At 48.6% G+C, this 23,675-nt stretch overlaps 1 protein-coding gene across 3 annotated transcripts in view; it reads right to left on the bottom strand.

The window, feature by feature from the left end:
* CEMIP (cell migration inducing hyaluronidase 1) overlaps positions 1–23,675 on the bottom strand; it is a 176,228-nt gene that overhangs the window by 62,924 nt on the left and 89,629 nt on the right. For 2 of the 3 annotated variants that reach the window (XM_064366135.1, XM_064366136.1), the window contains exons 2-9: positions 19,251–19,360; positions 14,669–14,815; positions 13,680–13,818; positions 12,112–12,348; positions 8,031–8,210; positions 4,607–4,677; positions 3,305–3,400; positions 2,608–2,729 (exon numbers count right to left, since the gene is read on the bottom strand). In XM_064366135.1, the coding sequence (XP_064222205.1) occupies positions 2,608–2,729; positions 3,305–3,400; positions 4,607–4,677; positions 8,031–8,210; positions 12,112–12,348; positions 13,680–13,818; positions 14,669–14,815; positions 19,251–19,344 (1,086 nt within the window). In that variant the 5' untranslated portion in view covers positions 19,345–19,360. Of the gene's footprint in view, positions 1–2,607; positions 2,730–3,304; positions 3,401–4,606; positions 4,678–8,030; positions 8,211–12,111; positions 12,349–13,679; positions 13,819–14,668; positions 14,816–19,250; positions 22,576–23,675 lie in introns of all 3 variants that reach the window. The other variant, XM_064366134.1, reaches the window with a different exon arrangement.

Raw genomic sequence — 23,675 nt, 5'->3', positions numbered from 1 at the left:
TCCGGTCTTGCCTAGGTTGCAAATGTCCTTGACACTCCCTGGCCCAGAGGCTCTGACTGTGTCAGCGCATGGCAGGTATGCCGGGACCTGCTGTGTATGGCACAGAGCTGGGCACTGGGACCAGGCACAAACACGTAAGAGCTCAGGGCCGGGGAGGTGAGAGGCACCAGCTGACCGCAGAAAACTGTGGCAAAAACGAGCACGTGGGAAGTTCTGTTTCATTTCAGTCTCTCCCTGGGTTAATTAACAAGGGCATTCAGCTTTTGGCTGATGCATTTGCCACCTTCTAAAAATGAGGAAATCCTGCTTCTCTCACCTCTTGTGAGCATAGACAAGACTGGCTTTGTTTTTCTGGTTTTGGAAACATCCAGGAGCATATTCTACGCCACCATTTTTACCTTCGATGGATATAAAGAGATCCTCTAGCTAAGTCTGGGGATGATCATTGATGAAAGATTGGTGGCGAGAATTAGGAATAAGCCTGATCTCTCCAGCGTGGCAACACCTTCTCTTCAGTAGAGATGGAGATTTGACTTCACCATTGGAGGCACATGACTCTCACCTTTTAGATGACCAACTCAGTAGACCTTGGTTTTGCCAAGAAAAATTCAAAGTTCTTATGGAATTGGGTGTTCTGAGTGCTTTCATTGTGGGAAGACTGGCCGAAGCTTCCGAGTAAGGGGACCACACTGCTGTTGGGTCTTTTATTCTCTGAACCTCAAATAATGGAGAACGTGAACTCGGGGAATGTCTCACCAAGGGGACTCTTTTCGTTGGAAGAGAACTAGGCCTTGCAATATGGCAACAGACTAATATTTACAGAGTGTAGGGTTGGGTCCCCACGATGGGTCTTGGCTTAAGGAGCTCTCAGCCTGGGTTTAATTGTGTGTTTTGGGACACGCAAGGAAGCGCCTGTGTCTGTGCTAGGAGCAAAGTAAATGCAAGAATGGGAAATGTCTAAGAAATGCTGTTTTCCTGGCACTGAGAGGTGGTCTTCCAATCAACAGTGTCTGGAGCCAGATGACTGGCAGAGCAAACACCAGGAGAGATTTGTGGACCATGTAAGCATTCCTTGAGCATTTCCAGAAGTCTTTGGAGAGGGGATATTGGTAAAGAGCTAGACTTCCTGTGGTCAAGTGAACTGAAGGGATAAGATTCTGGCTATTTCAGAATTAAAGCTGGAACGTTCAAGGTTATGAGAGAAAATTAAAATTAAATCTGGAAAGTATGTGCTATGGGGGATCAGTGCTTTTTGATTCTGTTGGACCCAAGGAGAATCTGCAACTTGCAACTTAATCTGGGTAAATCCTTCTCAATAACACTGAAGCCATGTGAAGGGAAGAGCCTTAGCCAAAGAATGAGAAAGTTTTCTCCAGCCTTTGCTAAGTGCAGAGCAGAGGATCCTGCCTTGGATAAGCGGTCCTTCCTACGATGCAAGACAGAGGGTAGAAGTTAGCTCTGCCCAGGACGGTGTAGCGGGTTGAGAGCACAGACAGATGGCCTGGGACCCGAGCTGACCTGGGACTTGAGCTTCAAGATTCTAGGAAAAGTATTGTACACATGTGGTCACTATGTTTATTGGCTAAAGGAGGATAATATGGGCGGGGATGGCCTTTCTCAAATGCTATTTTTGTTTTTTGAGTAGGAGTCTTGCTCTGTCACCCAGGCTGGAGTGCAGTGGTGCGATCTCAGCTCACTGCAACCTCCACCTCCTGGGTTCGAGGAATTCTCCTGCCTCAGCCCTCCAAGTAGCTGGAATTACAGGCACCTGCCACTACGCCAAGGTGATTTTTTTTTTCATATTTTTAGTAGAGAGGGGGTTTCACCTTGTTGGGCAGGCTGGTCTCTAACTCCTGACCTCAAGTGATCTGCCCACCTTGGCCTCCCAAAGTGCTGGGATTATAGGCATGAGCCACTGAGCCCGGCTCCAGGGGCTTCTAATTCTCCATCAAGCGTTTAAGCAGCCTCAGATCTTGTCTTGGAACAAGGCTGGGCATAAGGAAGTGAATCTCATTTACCTTGCCTATTTCTCCTGCCTCTCCTGTTGTGCCCAACGCTCAGTACCCCACTGTCTGAGCTGGTGAATTGTGAGGCCTGTGTATTTACTCAACACATTCTTGATGCAGCCAACTGAGAACATCAAGGTCCCCTGCAGATGGAATTAACTCCAAATGAAGATTTTGAGCAAACACTGTTCATTCCATGAATGCTGGCTTTGATTTAGCTCAGTGGAGAACAAGGCCATGCGAGTGTTCTCCATCTGGGCTGGCCTGGCCTGTACCCCAAATCCTAGCTGCATCCTGTGCACTCGAGATCCCTAAGGAAATCACCTGGGAAGTGAGGCTGGGCAGGCCAACCCCATCCCTGCGGTGGGGGCACTGTCAGCCATGAAGAGGCAAGTGAAAGAGAAGGAACTCAGAAGCTGGACGCAGGAGAGAATCAGCCTCTGCTTCAGTCTCTCGAGTGGGTACGGGACTCTCTGGCTGACCTACCTCACAGGAGGGCCATGACAATCACAACACCCAAGTGACAAGAACGTCTGCGATCTACAGAGTCTTCTTCAAAACAGCACATTTCTATTTTCTACTTTTGCTGTGAGTTTGGTACCTGTATATCAATGGGACGATTGCAGATTTTTCCCGGGTGAGCTGTCCAGAGGTCTGAGATTTTCTCCCCACCTTTAGTCTGAGATACTTTATCGTGGTCGAACCACTCCGTCCACTCCACATCTAGGCAAAAAGCAAACAGCAGCGTCAGAAGTTACCTGTCAGGGCAAGTCACACTGCCTATTCTCCCATGTTTTAATTAAAAAATGAGTTTCTCTTAATGAGGTTTCTTACTTATGTAAAAGCAATTTATGTTCTGGGTTATCGAAAAGGCAAATAAACAAAGAGAAAAGAAAGAAACCCCATCTGTAAATCCATTATCCAAGGACTGCAACTGGGATTGCTATTTTCTGCAGTCCCTGCGTGTGGGCTATTTGAGGGGCAGGTTTCGTTCCTATCTGCGTTTCCTGTTCAGTGCCATTGCCTGGCACATCAAAGATATTCTGTGAACTAAGCTGAATGCCACAGACCCCAGTTGAGATGATATTCAAATCTCAACCAGGGGAGAACACCCTTTTGGGTTATGGGCTAAAGTGGCTTGATGAATTAAAGACAACTTTCAGCTGCACATTTTTAGTTGCTCCTGCAAAAGTTACAGTGGTCCGACTGGTATAAGACAAACCTAGTTCTGCAAAGACAGTGATTTCTGGCCTTCTATCCCACTGTTAGGTGTCACCAAGTTGTCTGAAACGCCTCACCTTGAACCCACTCGCTGGACAAAGAAACATTGAAGTATTCGCCATGCTCAGTCTGGAACAATTTGAATACTCGAGCAGCGGCAGAGCCCCCGTGTCCTGTCAGAGAAACCAGACCCTTCAGGAACTGGACAGACCCCCAGACTCAAAAAGTTGTAGTTCCGAGACAAGGAAACCCCCCTACACACGTGGACACGGACTCATTTATTAACAAATATTTTTTAAGTAAATAAAAGAAAATCAAGACGTTCATTCACTTGGGAAACAGACAGCCTCCCAACAAATTCAGACCGTAGAGCTCTAGCATGTCTCACGGGCTGAATTCCTCCTGGGCGTTAGAGCTGCGGCGCTGCCCACAGCCTGTGCTGGGCAAAGGAGGCTCCCACTGTGCCTGAAAGCCCATCTAAAGTGTCGTTTTAGCTCTTTTTAGAATTTTTTTTGTGACAGAGGCTCGCTCTGTTGCCCAGGCTGGAGTGCAGTGGTGTGATCTCCTCCCAAGTAGCTGGGAATACAGGCACCTGTTACTATGCCTGGCTAATTTACTTTTATTTATTTATTTATTTTGAGTAGAGACCAGGTTTCACCATATTGGCCAGGGTGGCCTCGAACTCCTGACCTCAAGTGATCTGCCTGCCTCGACCTCCCACAGTACTGGGATTACAAGCGTGAGTCACCGCACCCGGCCTGGTTTTAGCTCTTAAAGTACCACCCTTGTTGGGTCTATCCCAGTTCTCATCTTTCTATGCCACTTCTAGGTTTTAGATTAAGTCAATGAAGACTTCCATGAGCCGGGCTTGGTGGCTCATGCCTGTAATCCCAGCACTTTGGGAGGCCAAGGCGGGTGGATCACAAGGTCACGAGATCGAGACCATCCTGGTCAACATGGTGAAACCCCATCTCTACTAAAAATACAAAAAATTAACTGGGCATGGTGGTGCATGCCTGTAATCCCAGCTACTCAGGAGGCTGAGGCAGGAGAATTGCCTGAACCCAGGAGGCGGAGGTTGCAGTGAGCCGAGATCGCGCCATTGCACTCCAGCCTGGGTAACAAGAGCGAAACTCCGTCTCAAAAAAAAAAAAAAAAAAGACTTCCATGAAAAGGTAAATATTATCGCAAGTGTTGGGCCTTTGGCCAGCTCTTTGCCACGTCCATGTAAGGTGGCCAGTTAAGCGTCTGCTCACTCATCCAGGTGTTGGGAGCCGGGCACTCACGCTCAGAGAAAAGTGGACTGTTCAGAAAAACCGTGCGCCTCTTGGTCAGAGACACACTGGAGGGAATCAGGCCTCTAGTCAGCTATTTATTACCATGATATTCAATATGGTCTTCCACTGAAGAAGACGGATTTCCTTTCACAGTTAGAAAACTCCAAGGGTGTCTGAAAAAAAGAAAAAAACAGACAAAGAGTAAAGTTATTCAGGAGTCTGAACCTGCACAGGGTGTGGGGCGGGGGAGGCAGAGTTGAAGCAGCATCAGGTTGAAGAGCGTCCTTCCGTCCCTCCCTGCTGTTTGGGGGAGATTCATTCACTTGCTGGGCTTCTCTTCTCCAGGAAGCACCTTTCTTTGCAAGCCGCTGCCTGGCCTGCCTGGTGTCTGCTTCTTGTGAGCCTCTTCAGCTCCATTCTGGCAGAAGATGGGAGTATGAATCACAAATAAACAAACAAGCCAACAGACCTACCACACCACCTGCCAAGCTCAATTACGTCCCGAAGCAAGTGCCTGGATACCTTTAGGAAAACACGTTCCAAGAGAGAACATGCTCAGCTCCCCTGGAGTTGAGCTCTAGGAAAATATCAGAGGCTAACGTGACTGACCACTTTAACCATCTGCCTTGGGCCTGGAAAGGACAGAAATGTCTCTTCTTAATGGAGAGGGAAGGTGAAAAAGAAGATCTGAGGTTTTGAAAAATTGTACACCCATCTTTCCTTCATGCAAGCAACTGCCACTTTAGGGCAGGAAGGTTTTCTTACCCCATTTTGTCTTAGGCATTTTGTATCATGCCTAATGCAGTAATGGGGTTCAGGAGATGCTACCCCAAAAATGGGAGCTTGGCATATTGAATTCTTCAAGCTCACGGAATTTGAGAAATGGCAGGAAGGAGTTTCTGACTTTCCCCTGAAGCAGGTCCAAGACCCTTATGTGAGAGGGGCCTTCCTTACTCCCAGGGAAAGAGCATCCTTATCCCCAAAGGCAGATGGCTAGGGTAGTCAGGCACGGTGGGATAGTCACGACAGCAGTCTCCGATCCCCAAAGGCAGAAGGAAGCCAAGAGGAATCTGCAGGAGCAGACCGTGCCAAGTGGTCCCAGTTTACTGTGCTTGGCTCAATTCTCTGTCCTATCACATTCCCTACAACTCTCCGCTTCATCAAACCTTGTGTACCGACACTCAGTTTAACTGTTTCTTTGGGTCCTGGTTTCCTTACGAAGGCTCCCATGTCATGTAAAACTTGCCATCTGAAATACATTTGTGTGCTGTTCTCCTGTTAATCAGCGATTTGTTACCAGTGCTCCAGCCAAGGACTTCGAAGGGTAGAAGGAAAGAGGTTTTCCTCCTCTGCAGTAGCCCTCTCTTACTACAAGCTCTCAATCGATTTTGGTGCTGAATGGCTCTCATGATTGTTTTGATCTCTTGTCTTGGAAAGTGGGTCACTACTGAATGGTGTTTAACCGAGGTTGGGGATTTGACTGCCCAGTCTCCTGCCTAAAACCTTCAGTAGCTCCCCATTGCCCTTTGGATAAAGTCCAAACTCGTTGGCACAAAGTCAAAGGCCCTCTGCCCCTGCCCTCCAGCCTCCTCTCTCACCCGTTGCCCTCTCTCACATACTGCCACTGCCTGGCCATCCCCACCTTCTTCGGGAGAGCCACTCTTCTGCCCCTTGGCCTCCAAAGCTGCTGGTCTCTCTATGGGACCTGCTGGGCCTCATCCTCACGTGTGCGTCTGCACGGAACCCCCCTTGCCCATTCTCTTGCTCTCTCATGCCTCATCACCAATTTGCATTCACATCTGCCTTCCCCCGAGAGCGCAGAACACCTGGTCTAACCAAGCCCCTCCCACCTTACGTGTTCAGTAACCATTTCCCGAATGGGTGAACAATGAAGGGTCCAAGTCTCAGTTCTCCTACTGATTTTAGATGCCATCAATTTCTCACTCGAAGAGCATCTCTATACAAATGAGGCGTGGAAATGTGATTTCTGCCTACGTATCTCCTTTACCCACGTGAACAGATGGGCAAAAGATGGTGAGTGCCCATCTTTCCAGTGGCTCTTGTTTATAAGGAGAAAATAGTCGCTAACATTTCTGGAGTGCTTATTCTGTGCCAGACGTGATGACAAAATTTTGCTCATATTATCACATTTAATTGTCCCATTGGTATATCCCATTTTACAGACGTAGGACCAGGCAGAGAATGAGTCATCGCCTGCAGTCACACCTCCTAGGAGGTGCGACCCAGGCTCAAACCCAGGCCACTGGATGCCAGATCAGATCTTGGGCCCTCAGACACTTTCTTCTGCTTCTGAGGCTCTAAGTAGTCAGTTCCCTGGCGTTTCTAGCTCACTATAAATTAACAGACTGGCCTTTGGGTGTATAGAACAACAGAATGGAAGTGCCATTAGTGTATCCTGACAAAGGAGGCTTGCGATTCCAAGGTATCGTTGCCATCTTTGGCTGCTGAAGTTTCCTGCTCGAGTTTCCCGTCCAGGAGACGTTGTCTCTGGGCTGCCAGAATGCACACTGGAACCTGCAGCACCCCTCCCCAGCCCAGGGCGTTTCTGCTTAGACAGCAAAACCGCTTTGCTCCAAGCCCAGAAAAGTCTCTGGCTTGCCTCTCATCGTGCCCGCAGAAGTGGGAAGCTGAGGGAGGAGCATCGTAATCTCCAAACGGCCATGGGACAGATCACCTCAACTTTCCACTGAGCTGAGATTTGATTCAACATGATAAAAAGGCGAGTTTACTACGGACACAGGGAGGGGAACACCACACTGGGAGGGGCCTGGCAGAGTGGGCAGAGGGAGGGACAGCGTCAGAACAAACGGCTAATGCGTGCTGGGCTTAATACCTGAATGATGGGCTGATAGGTGCAGCAAACCACCATGGCACACGTTTACCTATGTAACAAAACTGCACGTCTTGCACATCTATCCCGGAACTTTAAATTAGATTTTTCTAAAAAGGCGTGTTTACTACGGGGCCAACAGCCCCCTCTTGGTGCCGATGTGCGTGCATGCCAACGTCACACATGATGCTGCATTCCAAGGCAAACACAGCACACACTAGAACATGGCAAAGGGCCGCTTCTCCTTGGGCATCTGGCCTGGCAGAGACACTTCACATAATCTCTCAAAAACTGTCCGCCAATCCCCACGCCATGACATGAGCGCTTTCCCAAAGCAAGGGAAAATGAAATTAGCTGCACATCAGTGACATGGCTCTTGCACACAGTAGGTGCTCAGGTAGCATTTTGTAAGTGGCTGGCTGAATGAATGAGTTCATATAAACAGAGAGCTTTTGTGTTTTATGAGTGACCTATGCTTGTAAGAAAAAACAAGCTTTCTTTAAGAACAATTTCCAAACATATCAAATGCAGATGTCAAATGTAAATCCCTGCCTCCATTAGGTCATTCAGGATGGTATGGCTGTGGGGACAGGAGATGGAAAAGGTACATTCTCAGTGGGAGAGGGTGGCTTCAGTGTTCCAGAGCCCAGTGGCGGCTGAAGTGAGGGGCAGTACCTAAATCCAAGGTGTAGGAAGTGTTTGCTCCCCAATTTGGTCATCGCCTTCCTGGCTACGTCATCTAGATTTCGAGAACCTTCATCATTCACTGCAACAGCAAGGATCTTGCCATCGGGCACCACGTTCAAATACTGGACCAGACGTTCACTCTCTTTCTTGGATCTATAGGTGTCAAACCTAAAAAGGGCAGAGAGAAGAGATTTGAATAGTCTTGACAGCAGCCAAAAAACAGAGCTCTAAGCGCATGTCCGTGCTGCAAGAGCTAACATGCTATCCGAGATCCCTGGGTCTGCAATTCTTAAAGAAGGAAGCCGCTTCTTTAAAGAACAAGTAAGTTTAATTATTTTGCATACCATACGGTGATATCCAAGCAGAAGGGATTTGACCATAATGTTCATTCGCTGAGCAAAATGCCAAAGAAATGATTGCAGCAGTGGAGACTTCAGGCTCCAGGGTGTTGAGTGGGTCACATACTTGAGGTTTAGGACTTTCGATGTTACCCTTTCATCCCGGAGGCAGAGGATCGTGCCTCTTGCAAGAGCCTGGCTTTTAGAGATAGTTCAGATAGCTAGGGCATTAGGAATTTGTATCTTTGATCCAGACTAAAACGCCAATCTCGGAATTCCTGGAGATGACATGGAGAGTATCCTAAATCCCTTATCCCACCCCAGAGCAGCTTGCAGAGATCCAAGTTAAAGTTTATTTATTGACCTGTTAAGGATTCTTACAATAATGCATCTTAGAATCATTAAAATGTAATCTCTGATTCACACAGTAGCAGTCACATAATATTTGAGGATTGCAAACGTTGTTGCATTGCTATTTTCTCCCGTTTACTTTTTAAAAATTATTTTACTTGACTGTGGTAAGAACACCTACCTTGAGATCTACCCTCTTAAAATTTTGAGTGTACTATATAGTATTGTGCAATGTTAGACAGCAGATCTCTTATAATAGCAAGAACTGATCATCTCCAAATTAACAGATAACCTATACTCACACACATAAAATATTCACGAAATAAAAATCATACACAGGAAATCTGTACCCCTGGTGAGAAGAATTTACAAAGCAAAGGCACAATTTTGTAATGACTCCAACTTTTCCCCATGTAAGGATAAAGATTTTGTGCAATTACAGTGGAAATTCCTAAAGAATATGTCTTGGAACTTAAGGAACATAGTTCTAAAGTGAATCTGGAAAAATAATTTAAGGAGGTTTTTGGAAAAGAAAAACAGTATTGGTACTGGTGTAGCTAGATGGGTGCTCCTGGGTCCTCACACTCGTTTGGTACTGGTGTAGCTAGATGGGTGCTCTGGGTCCTCACACTCGTTTGGTACTGGTGTAGCTAGATGGGTGCTCTGGGTCCTCACACTCGTTTGGTACTGGTGTAGCTAGATGGGTGCTCCTGGGTCCTCACACTCGTTTGGTACTGGTGTAGCTAGATGGGTGCTCCTGGGTCCTCACACTCATTTGGCACTGGTGTAGCTAGATGGGTGCTCTGGGTCCTCACACTCGTTTGGTACTGGTGTAGCTAGATGGGTGCTCTGGGTCCTCACACTCGTTTGGTACTGGTGTAGCTAGATGGGTGCTCTGGGTCCTCACACTCGTTTGGTACTGGTGTAGCTAGATGGGTGCTCTGGGTCCTCACACTCGTTTGGTACTGGTGTAGCTAGATGGGTGCTCTGGGTCCTCACACTCGTTTGGTACTGGTGTAGCTAGATGGGTGCTCTGGGTCCTCACACTCGTTTGGTACTGGTGTAGCTAGATGGGTGCTCTGGGTCCTCACACTCGTTTGGTACTGGTGTAGCTAGATGGGTGCTCTGGGTCCTCACACTCGTTTGGTACTGGTGTAGCTAGATGGGTGCTCTGGGTCCTCACACTCGTTTGGTACTGGTGTAGCTAGATGGGTGCTCTGGGTCCTCACACTCGTTTGGTACTGGTGTAGCTAGATGGCTGCTCCTGGGTCCTCACACTTGTTTTCAACTGTTGGTACAATCTGGTCCAACCCCACCTAACCTTGCAAACCCTCCATTGTCCCTCCCCAGGAAGCTCCTGCTGCAAGCCGAGTGCTTCTCGGTGCCCAGTGACCACCCCACTCACCCACTCTGCCTTCATCATTCCTTCCCACCTTTTCTCTACCTGATCAAACACCTACTACCTTTCAAGAGCTGACCTAAGTTCCTGCTCCTGTAACCTTCTTTTTATTTTATTTTATTTTATTTTATTTTATAAGATGGGGTTTCACCCTGATGGCCAGGCTGGTCTTGAACTCCTGACCTCAGGTGATCCACCCACCTTGGCCTCCCAAAGTGCTAGGATTACAGGCGTGAGCCACCGTGCCCGGCCCTTCTGTAACCTTCTCAGATGACTTTGCCTGCATTTACCTGTGTGTGTATGTGCTTATTAATATCTTTACTCATACACATTTATCTATCACATTATTGAGATTTCCAGTACGTACATTAGGCAAAAGATATTCGCAACAAGCAGGCATTCTGTCCGTGCCATCTCCACAGCCTCTGTCCAGATCACTTCTCATTAACAGGCCAGTACATAAACCTTAGGTTGGATCTCTCAAGTCACAGTGTTGTACTTACTTAAAAAACAGCACCGAAAAGATCAGCACACAATTGAAGAGGCCATCCTCTCTAGTATGAAGGCAAGGGCTCCCTGACATACTTTCTGTCAATCAAGGCGTCAGCTGTTACCTGTAGGCTCAGGCTAGCCCAGGCTCAGGCCAAGGCAAATGGCTGTCACCAGGCAGCCCGTGGAGACGATACAGGCACACCTGGGTTTGAATCCCATCTCCAACACTTTCCAACCTCGTGGCTGAGTAAATTTAGCCCCGTGAGCCTCAGGGCTTTCATCTGTTTAAGGTGGATAATGACAGAACCTTCCTCACAGAATTTTGATGAAGATCAAAGTACATTTGACAAGTGAAGTGATGAACAGTGTTTTCCGGGGAGAAAGTCCAGTGACTGCATTATAGCTACTAATATTTACCGGCAAGGTTGGCTGTCTGTGGGCACCAGCAAGCACTTCAGTTCTTGCCCACCCTGCCCCTGACCGCAACTGGCTCCTGCTGCCTTCGTGGTGACCCCCATGGCCTGGACCCTGTTCTTGAGGAATGCGCCTGACTCCCTCCCCCAGCAGCCCCAGGATAGCTCTGTCTCAACTTGTCTACCCCACCCCTGTCCTTCCCTCTGCAGGGCCAGGATGAAAGCCCCTGGGATTGCAGGGCAGGTCCAGCCTTGGCAGACTCTGCCAGCTTACACCTCCCCATGTTGCCTTCCAAACACCTCTCAGGTATACCCACTAATCGCCATTGCTTCTGGGTCTTCACCACCACCATGTCCTGCCTAGACCATAGGAGAAGCTTCCTAACCCCCTGCAACGTCTTTGCTTTTGCCTCCATGATTAAAACCATTCTTTACGTAGCAGCCAGAACACTCTTTTAAATCAGATCATGCCCTTATTAAAGGCTTTCAGTGACTTTGCTTCCCACTTAGAAGAAAAACCGCCTCCTTATTGTGGCCTGCAAGGTCCTGCCCCACCTGGATTTGTGGCTCCCATGTGACTGTGCGCTGCTCTTCCACTACCCGCTGTGCTCCCATGGCCCTGGCGGTCTCCCCGTCCTTTGAGAATGTCACGCCTTTTCATACCTCCGGCCCTTTGCACTTGCTCTCTGTCTTGAACACTCTTTCCCTGACATATCCTTACCCTGCTTTTCTCAGCTCAAATGTTGCTTCTTTACACTGCCTTTCCCTGACCACCCTATCCCAAGTGGTCTTCCCTAGTCACACTCTAGCATCTCACTGTCTTTCCCCGTCTTACTACCAATGATCACCATCTGAAACTATGCTGTGTGTACATATGTGTGCATGCTTGCTCCCCTCTAATTCAGCATCATTAGGCAAACGCCTGGGGAAGGACAGAACTCCTTGAAGGCAGGGATTCCCACCTGTTTCATTCACTGCTGTTCTCCCAACACCTAGAGTGGCACCTGGCCAGGGAACGCACTCAGTAAGTGTACTCTGAATGAATGAGTCTACATTTAAGTGAAGGCAAACCTTACCGGTCAGAATGGATAACTGTGCCTGATTTGGGGTCGATGACATGAACGATGACTCCGCGGTGGCCCCAGCTCCTTTCGAAAAAATAGCCTCCCTCTGCCATGCCACCTGGGTGAAGGGTCTTGTTCAGAAATGTCCAGGAGAGCTTTTTCTGTCCATGCAACTCAAGAGTGCCTCCTCTACCGACCCCAATGTACTTCAGACCGTAGTAAGGATCTGGCTGAATACCTTCATCAGCCCTACAAGAGAAAACAAGTCCGCAAAGTTGGCTGGCACATCCTTTTGCTGGGTGGTGAACCCAGAGGGAACCTAGGAGTCACACCTCCCTGACCCCCACCATGGCCACCATGGAGCCAGTCACTTTTTTTTTTTTTTTTTTTTTTTGAGATGGAGTTTCTCTCTTGTTACCCAGGCTGGAGTGCAATGGCACAATCTCGGCTCACCACAACCTCCGCCTCCTGGGTTCAGGCAATTCTCCTGCCTCAGCCTCCTGAGTAGCTGGGATTACAGGCACGCGCCACCATGCCCAGCTAATTTTTTATATTTTTAGTAGAGATGGGGTTTCACCATGTTGACCAGGATGGTCTGGATCTCTTGACCTCTTGATCCACCCGCCTCGGCCTCCCAAAGTGCTAGGATTACAGGCATGAGCCTGTAATCATCACTGAAGGTCAGTAAAAATAACACTAATGGCTGGGCGCGGTGGCTCATGCCTGTAATCCCAGCACTTTGTGAGGCCCAGGCGGGCAGATAACTTGAGATCAGAAGTTCAAGACCAGCCTGGCCAACACGGTGAAACTCCATCTCTACTAAAAATACAAAAGTCAGTCAGGCGAAGTGGCACACACCTGTAGTCCCAGCTATTTCAGAGGCTGAGGCACCAGAATTGCTTGAACCAGGAGGCAGAGGTTGTGGTGAGCTGAGATCATGCCACTACCTTCCAGCCTGGGCCACAGAGCAAGACTCCATCTCAAAACAACGACGATAGCAAAAACATTAGCAACCCAATCTATCTAAGCCAGACCAAAATAAAGCCCTCAGGGCCAAGCAGAAGTGCCAAGGATTAGTTCACAGGTTGGCGTGTTTCCCTTTCAGTTCTGAGTGTTTTATGTTTTGGTCCGTATCAGATGCGGAATCACCTCCACGTGAACTGCACCCCCTTGCGCGTTCCTGGCTATCACTTCTCAGCGCTCTCAATTGTTTAAAGAGGGAACACAGCCGGGGGCAGGTGCCACATGAAAATTTCCTGTATCTTGTCCATCATAGCCTATTACATAAACACTTGCCGAGCCTCCCTGAACATAACATGATTGGAAGGCGGCTGAAGGGATGGCAGACGCATCTCTAAAACAAGTACAGCATCCAGGCCACTATACATAATATGCCTCATGAACTTCAGCTCTCCCAAGTCACCACGTCTTTCCTGTTCACGATCCCCATCTGACACAACAGAAGGATTCCTATCTTACAGGCAAGACTTGCCCTCTTACCACCCGCACCCCCATCTTGTAAAGCCTCCCCCTTGTCAGATCCACGGGTAGCATTTGATCTGTAGGAGCGGTCTACCCACCTTCCATACAAAATGACGGTGAAATTGCCTTGGAAAGGGCAGAGGGGACTCCCAGCATGCAGCTCTCCTCCGTTGTCGATCAGGATGTGCCTGGTTCGCAAAACAATCGGCTCACCGTGGTCTTTAACGACTAGCTTGCCTGAAGAGGTAGCATTGGGGGAAGGGTTAAGAACACAGTGTTAAGGGTTAGCTTATATCAGAGCCCAGGGCAGACTCCCTAAGCACCCCCATCTCACTGGGGCAGGCAAAAAGGCATATCTTTCAAACATTCCTATGCTTGGTGTGCTTACAAGTACAGTCATCCCTCAGTAACTGAAGGGAATTGATTTTAGCACCTCCCACAGATTCCAAGCTCCATGGATGCTCCAGTCCTGGTATCAAACGGCATAGCATTTGCATATATGCACCTAATCTATGCACATCCTCCTGTATACTTGAAATCATCTCTAGATTGCTTATAGCACCTAATCCAATGTAAATACTGTATAAATAGTTGTTAAACTGTATTTTTAGGAATAATGACCAGAAGAAAGTCTGTACATGTTCGGTACAGATGCAGATTTTTTGGAATATTTTCAATCTGGGATTGGCTGAATTCATGAGTGCAAACCCCACAGATATAGAGGGCAGCTGTGATTACTTTTCTTGCTCTCTGCTTTGCAATGTGTAAATAATGCCTATCTGGTCAAATGCCATCACTGCATGTACCGCATTCAATGACCAGGCCTCTAAAGATAAGATAAGCAGAATTACTCAAAACACCAATCAGGAGTTTCCTCTACAAATGCTCCTTTCACTAAGATTGGACCTCCAAGAAGCCATTCCTAACAGCTCAGAGCTGATGGTTATCTCAAACAACCGAATGCCAACATGAACCCAAAGCATGTGATGTTTATTCTGTCCATCTGAGCTCACGGCAACCTGCATCATATCTGCTAAGCTCTGGAGCAGTGGAGGGAATGGGGAGGAGCAGAGAGAGATTGGCTTACCTCCCTCTGAGATGTGGATGGAATAGACAGTGGCAGAAGAAGTAAGCAGCAGTGTCCTACCCCGGCCGATATGCACATGGTGGTCTTGGTCATGGCCAGGGTTCCAGGGTTGCAGCTCTGGGCTCTGATCAGGGCACCCAGCAGCCACTGCCAAGGACAGAGAGATGTCACTGCTCCCATCTACCAGCCTCACCAAGCAAGAATGCTACAGGCCAAAAGGGGGGCTCCCATGCACCTTTAAGGCCCCTGCCTCCTCTCTGTTAGAGCTAAAAGCAAGACCCTAGAGAGCTGAGAGACCTCCTGACATAGGAGGCCGGAACCTTGGTGACCAGTCATATATTTTGCATGTATATTTATCACGTATCTGTGAATAAGTCACTTCCCTTTTCTGGGCTCAGTTTCCTCATTTACAAAATGAAGGGTAGACCGGATGACTTCTCAGGACATTCCAAGCTCTGAAGTTATATTCATCACATATCTGTGAACAAGTCACTTCCCTTTTCTGGGCTCAGTTTCCCCACTTACGAAATAAAGGGTAGACCTGATGCCCTCTCGGGACATTCAAAGCTCTAAAGTTATGCAATGATTTACCTAGACTACTCAGATTCTAAAACATTCTGTCCTCTGGAAAGCAGTGTTTGAGTAGCTAATAAAGCTCTTTCCCTTTCTGCATGAGAATTAGACCTTTGGTTAAGTTTCTAGCTCTGTTCCACTGGAAACCTGAGAAAGACAGTATTATATAAATTGCTACCTAGCAACATTGTTTATAACAAAAGTGATCCTGATTGATGAATGGCATCTAAACTGGGAGGAGCTATAGTTTATATTTATACCTGGTGGAGATGTCATCTAATCTGGGAGGAACTATAGTTTATATTTATACCTGGTGGAGATGTCACACTCTAGCTTCCCTGAGAGCACTGACTCTTATAACGGCACATTTTGTGAGAATCCTGGAAGTTACATCTATGGAGTTGCTACTGGCTCCAGGGGGGCATGAAGTCTCTAAGACACAGTGGTCTCCACACTTGTCCAGCGACAGTCTTATTTCCTTTCACCTGAGCTGTCACCTGGAGAACCAAAGAGAATAGCTTCTGGATGGCTGTCTGGAAGACTGCCAGGACCACTCCCATGGAAGAGAGGAGCCTGATGCTGCTCTGATGGCATCTGTGTGTCCCATTCTATATTTTCCAAGAAAGTCTGATAACCAGTATGACATATGGTCACCTAATGAGTCTGAATGTTGAGTTGACCCTAAAAAGACCCAGGGTGGGTACTGCAGAGACACTTTCCCCTGACCCCTGTAGAAGCACAGGGAGAAGTCACAATGTTCACATGGCTAATAAGGTTTGATCCGGCAGTGTCCCGAGGTGGACTTGAGTGAGGAGGACTGGCACTGTCACAGAAACTGAAACAATCTCCAACAATAGCATGGAAAAATCCAGGGGGAAACAGGTGGGAAGAGGCAATGGACAAAGCAAGATGAGAATGAACTGGCTCCGAGAACAAGCCCCAGTGCCCTCCTTTTTCCTGTGACTAGAAGGGTATGAAGTATGAAACAGTCGCTTTCAAAATAACCCCGGGTGGGGATGTGGAGGCGGGAAGGTGATGGGCAGGTAAGCCCATGGCAAGGCAAGGTTTCAGATGAGAAGCTCTGGGGCAGGTGCTGGAAGGAATGGAAGCAAGTTCACAGCTCAGGCCCCCAGAAGGGAGCCTAGGAGAGGCTATGTCTCTCAAGCAAAGAGGGTGCCACAAACCCCGGGAGGGATTCTGGCATCAGTGCATGATATGGTTTGGCTGTGTCCCCACCCAAATCTCATCTTGAATTGTGGCTCCCATAATTCCCACGTGTTGTGGGAGGGACCCAGTGGGATATAATTGAATCATGGGGGCAGTTTCCCACACACTGTTCTCCTGGTAGTGAATAAGTCTCACGAAATCTGATGGTTTTATCAGGGGAATCGCCTTTCACTTCCTTCTCGTTTTCTCTTGTCCGCCACCATGTAAGATGTGTCTTCCGCCTTCCACCTTGATCGTGAGGCCTCCCCAGCCATGTGGAACTGTGAATCCATTAAACCTCTTTTTCTTTATAAATTTCCCAGCCTCAGTATCTTTATCAGCCACATGAAAATGGACTAATACAGTGCAATTACAGGCAGGTCAGTTCAAAACGTTTCTTGGTTTGTATTCAGCTATCTCCAGAGTAAGAATGCCTGTCCCATATTTATAGATGTCAAGGAAACCTAGAAGGGGGTTCCCCCTTCATCTGCACTCAACAGCACCAGATATGGACCCCATACCCACACTGAGTTGTCCTGTTTGCCCGCCTGAAGGCCCTTCTCTTCTCTGCAAAGCAGAGTGTAGGTCCTCAGGGTCCGCTTGCTGGGTCTCATCCGCATCCCTGCTTCCAGCCCCATAACAACTCTCCTCTGGGCTCCTTCTGCCTTGCTGTCAGCCGTCGTGCGGGCTTTGGATGTCTTCCGTTAAGAAAAGAATTTCACATTTTTTGGAGTTTCACCAAAGTAGCTCTTCCAGCTATTGTAAACGTCAAGGGGCTCAAGCAGTGGCAACACAAGGAAAAAAAAGGGGCAACTGTGGGCTTGCTCATTAGTGGACTTTCCATTTTAACGTAAGAGCAGACTAGCCAGCGGGGGGTGGGATGGGCTCTCTGCGGTGAAACGGAGCAGCCAAGGGTGGTCACGACGGCTGTGCTGTGAAGCCCACTGCTGGGTTTGTCTCCAGACAGGGTCAGGTGCTCGGCTGGCTTCCAGGAGAGGCCAGTCAGAGGCGCTGGGCTTCCTTCCATCAAGTCCCGGACAAGAGTGTCAGGCTTGAAGGTGGTGAATTTCCAGCCATGTGGGAAACATATGTGGCCAACTGAGGATCGCAGTGGTCCAGGCAAGGAGCCATGAGCATGCTGGGAAGGAGCCATTGCAAGTCCAGTGCACAAAGCCTTGAGGTCGCATAGTCCACAACCGCCAGGACAATCCTGACTGCCCTTTTCACTCTCCAAGTGCAGCAGTTTGAATAGATTTTGCATTTGGATTTGGAGGTGGTCAGTGTGACCTGTGTGAGCACGCATCCCCGCTCTCCAGAAGCTCTGACACCACGGATGAAGCACAGCAGATGTAAGATTGGCCTTGAACGGACACTCCTTTTTTGCAGCTGGACGTTTTGCTGTCGGTGAAGGCCAGTGTCAGTGGTTTTTCATTTGTATGAATCAGTGAGTGGCTAAAGAGGGCCAGGGCTTTCGCTGAAATATCACCATGGCAACCACCCTCACTTTCCCAGGAGGGACCGCTTGAAGCAGGATTGGGAGGGAGTGCAAGGCCGACCTACTTGGAGCATGAATGGCAAGGGCTGGCGTCTACATCCCTCTGATGTCAGAGAGAAGCACAGGCCAGACGGAACCAGAGGCTCAGCCCCTTTCCACATGGTTGATATGCAAACAGCAAAGAGGTGCCAGGACGTGGGAGGAAATAATCAAGGGAGTACCTGAGGGCACCTCTCCGAGGTGGGTCACCGTTAGGGTAAGCCACCCTAAAACACAGACCCAAACCCAGCTCCTGGCACAGAGTCAATGCCCGCTTCGTGTTTGTTAATTCAATAAACAAGAAAAGGATAAATGAATGAATTCAGGTAATACAGCCAATCATCGCCTAGAAAGTTCAAATACTGACTACTGGCTGGGCATGGTGGCTCACACCTGTAATCCCAGCACTTTGGAAGACCGAGGCTGGAGGATCCCTTGAGCCTAGGAGTTCGAGACCAGCCTGGACAATATAGTGGGACATTGTCTCTACTAAAAAACGTTAAAAATAGCCAGGCATAGTGGCATGCACCTGTGGTCCCGGCTACCAGGGAGGCTGAGATGAGAGAATCACTTGAGCCCAGGGAGGTAGAGGCTGCGCTGAACCGTGATCACATTACTTCACTCCAGCCTAGGCAACAGAGTGAGACCCTGTCTCAAAAAAAACGTGCTATTTGCTATGTCCCCTAAGAATCAGAAAAGTTCTTCAAGAAATCACAGTGAAGGAATTTCACTAGTTATCAATTATTTTCTTCTATCAGTGGGTCAAAAAAAACAAAATATAAATTCAATGTAAGGTTCCCTATTCTTATTATAGAAAATCATCAAACTCAATGAACATAAAAATAACATCAATAAAAGAGCAATCAATGGTGATAAGATTACAGTACTAAACCCCTTCTGAAATCGTAAAATTGTCCCTGTCTCTCACAATTGGCTAGAACAGAGGAAAGTGTTTCCCTATAAAAGGGCCTCAGCTCTCCATGTGACCACTGTCCCTACCTGGTGAGCTTCACTCATCTGTGTCAGGTGCCTGGCTCCTGCAGATACTGAGTTTGCAACCCCTGATTCTGCTCCAACACCTTCATTTTGTGGATGATGAAACTGAAGCCCAGGATGAAATGTGCCAGGGACCAAGGAACTGAGTAAGGTCGGGCTGGGGCCCAGTCACCCTGACCCACTCCCATGGCTCCCACAAGAACAGCCTTGCAGCAGTGAGGAGCCGTGCCTTGCATGCTGAGATGCGGAGGTCCAGCTGTTTGCAGTGCTCACCTGCCGATGTCACCCCAGGGAAGCAGGTCAGAGTGAGCCAGCTGATGGTCAGCATGGCCTTGAAGAAGAACTCCTGCCTCCCGGAAGCTCCCATCCTGGCAGTGTGCTCCCTGAAAGAGAAGGACACCGAGTCAGACATGCAGCCTTGGCAGGCTGGAATCAGTACACAGGGCCGACATGGAGACAGACAGCGCCACATGCACACACACAGACACAGGACAGGCAGCGCCAGAATGGGCAGACGCCAGGCAGCCCACACTCCAGTGCAGCAGCCTCACCTCCAGGGCAGATCGGGCCACGAAAACCCTCCCATTGTCCTGCCCGTGTCCTGCGGCTCAGAGACTGAGTGATGGATGGAATTTCATCCTTGGCACTCAAACTCCCTCCCCTCCAGAATGAAGCTTTTTTCTTAAGTTAAGAAACAGAACAGAACAAAAGTACTCCCACTGAACATGAGCTGGGAATTAGATTCCACCAACTCGCTGTGTGATCGCAGACGATCTGTTTAATCTCCCTGGATCTTAGTTTTCTAATCTTTGAGGGTGTGGACTGGCTGCTTTCTAGCCTTTACATTATCAGTCTTTGTGTCTAATCCAGTCTTGGATAATGATATTGAAAATGTAAATATAGATGCCTGCATGTTGTAAACCTTCTTCTTATCTATCTAGGAGGAAGGTGTGGCAAAGATAGCTAATTGTCCCCAGCATCCATTTTCTCCTCCTTCCTCAGTAACAGAACCCCTGGCGTTTATCTGGGCACATGGCTACCTAGAATAAAGATTACATTCCTCAGTCTCCCTTGCATTGCTCGTGGCCTTGGAATTCAGCTCTGGCCAATAGAACAGAAGGATGCTGTCTGAATTCCAGGAAATTCCCTTAAAGGAAGGACAGAGAGAATTTCTTCTCTCCCTTCTCCTTCTTGCTAGCTGGAAGGAAGATGTGATGGCTGGATTTTTAGCAGCTATCTTGGGCCATATAGTGGGAGCCATGCATGCACTGAGAATGCCAGTGCAAGCAGAGAGAAAACTTAGGCCTTGACCCTGTGTAGAACCAGAATAGCCCTGGATGATGGACTTGTTTTATTTTGAGAGAATTAAGCTATTTTACTATTTTTTTTTGAGGCAGAGTCTTGCTCTGTCACCCAGGCTAGAGTGTAGTGGCAGGATCTTGGCTCACTGCAACCTCCACCTCCTGGGTTCAAACAATTCTCCTGCCTTAGCCTCCTTAGTAGTTGGGATTGTAGGCATGTACCACCACACCCAGCTAATTTTTGTATTTTTAGTAGATGGAGTTTCACTATGTTGGCCAAGCTGGTCTCAAGCTTCTGATCTCAAGTGACCCCAAAGTGCTGGGATTATAGGCATGAGTCACCATGCCTGGCCTGAATTAAACTTCTAGTTTATTAAACTTCAAATTTATTGAAGCTACTGTTATTTTTTTTCCTTTTACTCATACAGAAGGTTAATATGGGAATCTATCTAGGTAAAGCTCAAGACAGGAACTTAGTAAAGACAAGGTGTGAGATTTCCTTTTCCGGCTGTACTGTCACTTGGAGAGAAGTCTTTGTTCAAGTCCTCTGTCGTGCACCTAGGGAGCTTAGACGGGCTCTGGCGGTGGCCAGCTCCAGCTTCTATGCCGTCTCCCCAATTCCTCCTCTGAATATGACTGCAGCTGTGCCCAGAAACACACAGATACCCTCCCATACTGAGAAAAGGGCCAAAATCTATCTCGCCTGGCCCAGGCTTCTCCCTGCAAACCAGCTCAGTGACAAATCTGATCACCCCCGACCTTTTGGTTCAAAGTGAAGCTCTTTGTGCGAGTTCAGTGAGTTGGGACAGCCAAGGGGTCTGAAAGGAGGACACTGGGCCCTCTGCCTGGTACCTCCCACACAGGTGTGCTTGGGAGGCTGGGGGAGGGAGGAAATGATACTCCCAGAATCAATGCCGGCCGTGTCCTCTTAACCGCCACCCTGCCTGACCCAAGCCTGCTCTGCCGAGAACAACAGGACCCATTCTAGTCACTTCAGCCAGATCGCTGAAGTCACGCATCACAGCATCTGGGAGTGGTGCCTTTCCCATGGCCCCTAGAAGAGGAGTGCTCCATTTCACGCTCCTTGCAATAGAAAGAAGGGGACATCAGGAATAGGAGCATTTTATGGTCCTCAGGGAAAAGCCAGAATCCTGGTCTCAGATCTCCACCAGTTTAGAAAAACCAAAGGTATTAATAGTTTGCTGTCTGCTGCCAAAGGGTCCCGATCATAATGGGCTCCCCTGAGGAACGCTTCCTTGGTCAAGGAAGATGACAGACAGCCAGGTTGGAAGTGAGAGGGCATGGGAGGTAGGCTGGGTGGGGGCACCCCCCCGCCCTAACTTGTTGGGTAACCCCCATTAACACGTTTCCTTCTGTGGACCTCAGACTTCCCAGGTACAGAGTGGGGAGGTTGGTGACTTGGACATTGAAGGTCTGACATCTTCTGATTATATCACAGGTGATTTCAAAGATCAAAAAAAAAAAGTCACTTCCTGGATAAATGCAAACATAATTCCATGGAGGAATAACGCTCAACTCCCTTTTCCTGACATTTGTGAGACCTTCTGCTATGTCTCAGACCCAGCTGTCTAAGCCACTGGGGGCAGAGAGATTGCCCTGCCCAAGGAGGCCAATCCCACATTGCAGAGCAAGTGGTCATCTGGGCTTTCTTGCCCGTGAGTGGCTTCCAGTGCCTGAAGACACATGTCCCGAGAAACATTCTGTTGAAGTGAATCCTAAAAGATTCCCAAATTTCACGTGGGAATTCTTTCACCAAGGGAGGATAGCATTCTCCACTGGCCATTAAAAGCTTCCTGGCAACAGGAACTGGGATTCTGCTTCTTAGCTGGCAAGATAGTCTTGAAAGCGTTCCCAGCTGTTGAAGGCATTGGAAGAGCGCATGTTAGCTAACAATGCTGGAAGTCTCTGCAGGAAGCTGTTGGCTGGAGACCGGTTGACTGCTGTCCTCACTGGGTTAGAGGGCTGCTCAGAGATCGAGCCATGAAGACCTGAGCTGGCCTGTCCCTTAAATTGTTCAGCGAACTTCTTCAGCAGAGCCTTTGCAAAAGAAAATGCAGGCATCCTTTCCCCAAAGCCAGCACTTTGGGATACTCCGCAAGTCTTCACAATAACATGCTAAGGTTTTCCAGAAGCTCAGCTGCCCCCAGGTCCAGCTGCGGCTCAGTCCCCATGGTTGCTGGACCTCACAGGGTCAAGAGACAAAAGAGGAAAAGCGGGAGCAGGAGGCGCTGGTTGCTGGCGTCGCTCTCTGCTTCAGCGGATCCAGGGCTCGTCACCTGCAGGGCAAGGGGAGACAGGGGAAAGGAGCCAAGTGTTACAGGAGCCTCCAGAGAGGCCACAGAGCAATGGCACTCCCATGGCACCCTGAACCTCATGGAGAGCCAGGAAGAAGAGGGAGGAGGAGGTAAGAGAGAGGGTCAGTTTAAGCTGTGAGGCAGGAGGTGAGATGAGACTGGCAGGGTGACCTGGAAGCTGGTTTCCTGGAATAAGACAGCAGAGAGACAGGCATTCCCCTCCCTGCCCACCCCGCAGGAGGCCATTCTTGCTTCAGGCAAACCTAGGCAAGGTTCAGCTCAGTGACTACAGGACAGTGGGGTAGCCAGGAGCATGCGCTCCACAGTCTTCGATCCCAGCCCCGCAGCTCACATGGAGGGTGCCATGTGGCCACTTGTGCCCCGTTTAAAAGTCTGTAACGCTGAGATGATGTGCCATAAATTCCAGGGTCACTGTGAGAATCAAGAGACACTGACGCATGGTCAGTGCTCAAGCCATTAAGGCTCTTGGTATCAAGGACAGTCCGTGGCATGAGAGAAGAGACGGGAGATGGGACCTGAAAATCTGGGTTTGGATTCCAACTCTGGCTCTCATCAGCCGTGAGACCTCAGGCAGGCCATTCAATCTCTCTGTGCCTTCTCATCGCGAACATGGGAACAATAATGCTACTGGTAACCAGTTGTTACTGTTGTGAGGGTTAACTGAGATACGCTGACTTGAAAAATGTCAACTCACAGATATCACTGGTCTCCGAAGTAGGTGCTTTGAGTGGTACAGAGAGGCCTCGGATGTGAATCCTGCCTCTCGTGTATCTTACTGGCAAGAGGAGAGGGAGGCAAGAACGCAAGGAACTACACTCCTGAATGGTAAGCTGCTATCTTCTTAGGCAAAGGAAGATAAAGAGATGGTACCACTGACAGGACAGAACGATCTAGACAGTCACTCTGCTTCACTGAGCAAAGCGCAAGGGAAACATTTTATTTGAGCCTAATGACGCTGGACACTTCCCTTAAAATGACACATGAGAACACATAGGTCGCTTTTTATCCTGTGGAGAGGTAGCGGGCTTTGGAATCAACCACACCCTCATGACTTCTCTCGG

Source organism: Aotus nancymaae, unplaced genomic scaffold (assembly GCF_030222135.1).
Source record: "Aotus nancymaae isolate 86718 unplaced genomic scaffold, 86718_ANA_hifiasm-v0.15.2.pri h1tg000064l_0, whole genome shotgun sequence".
Lineage (NCBI taxonomy): Eukaryota > Metazoa > Chordata > Mammalia > Primates > Aotidae > Aotus > Aotus nancymaae.
Note: the sequence above shows the minus strand (reverse complement) of the source record. Positions and strands in the feature narration are given on the sequence as shown.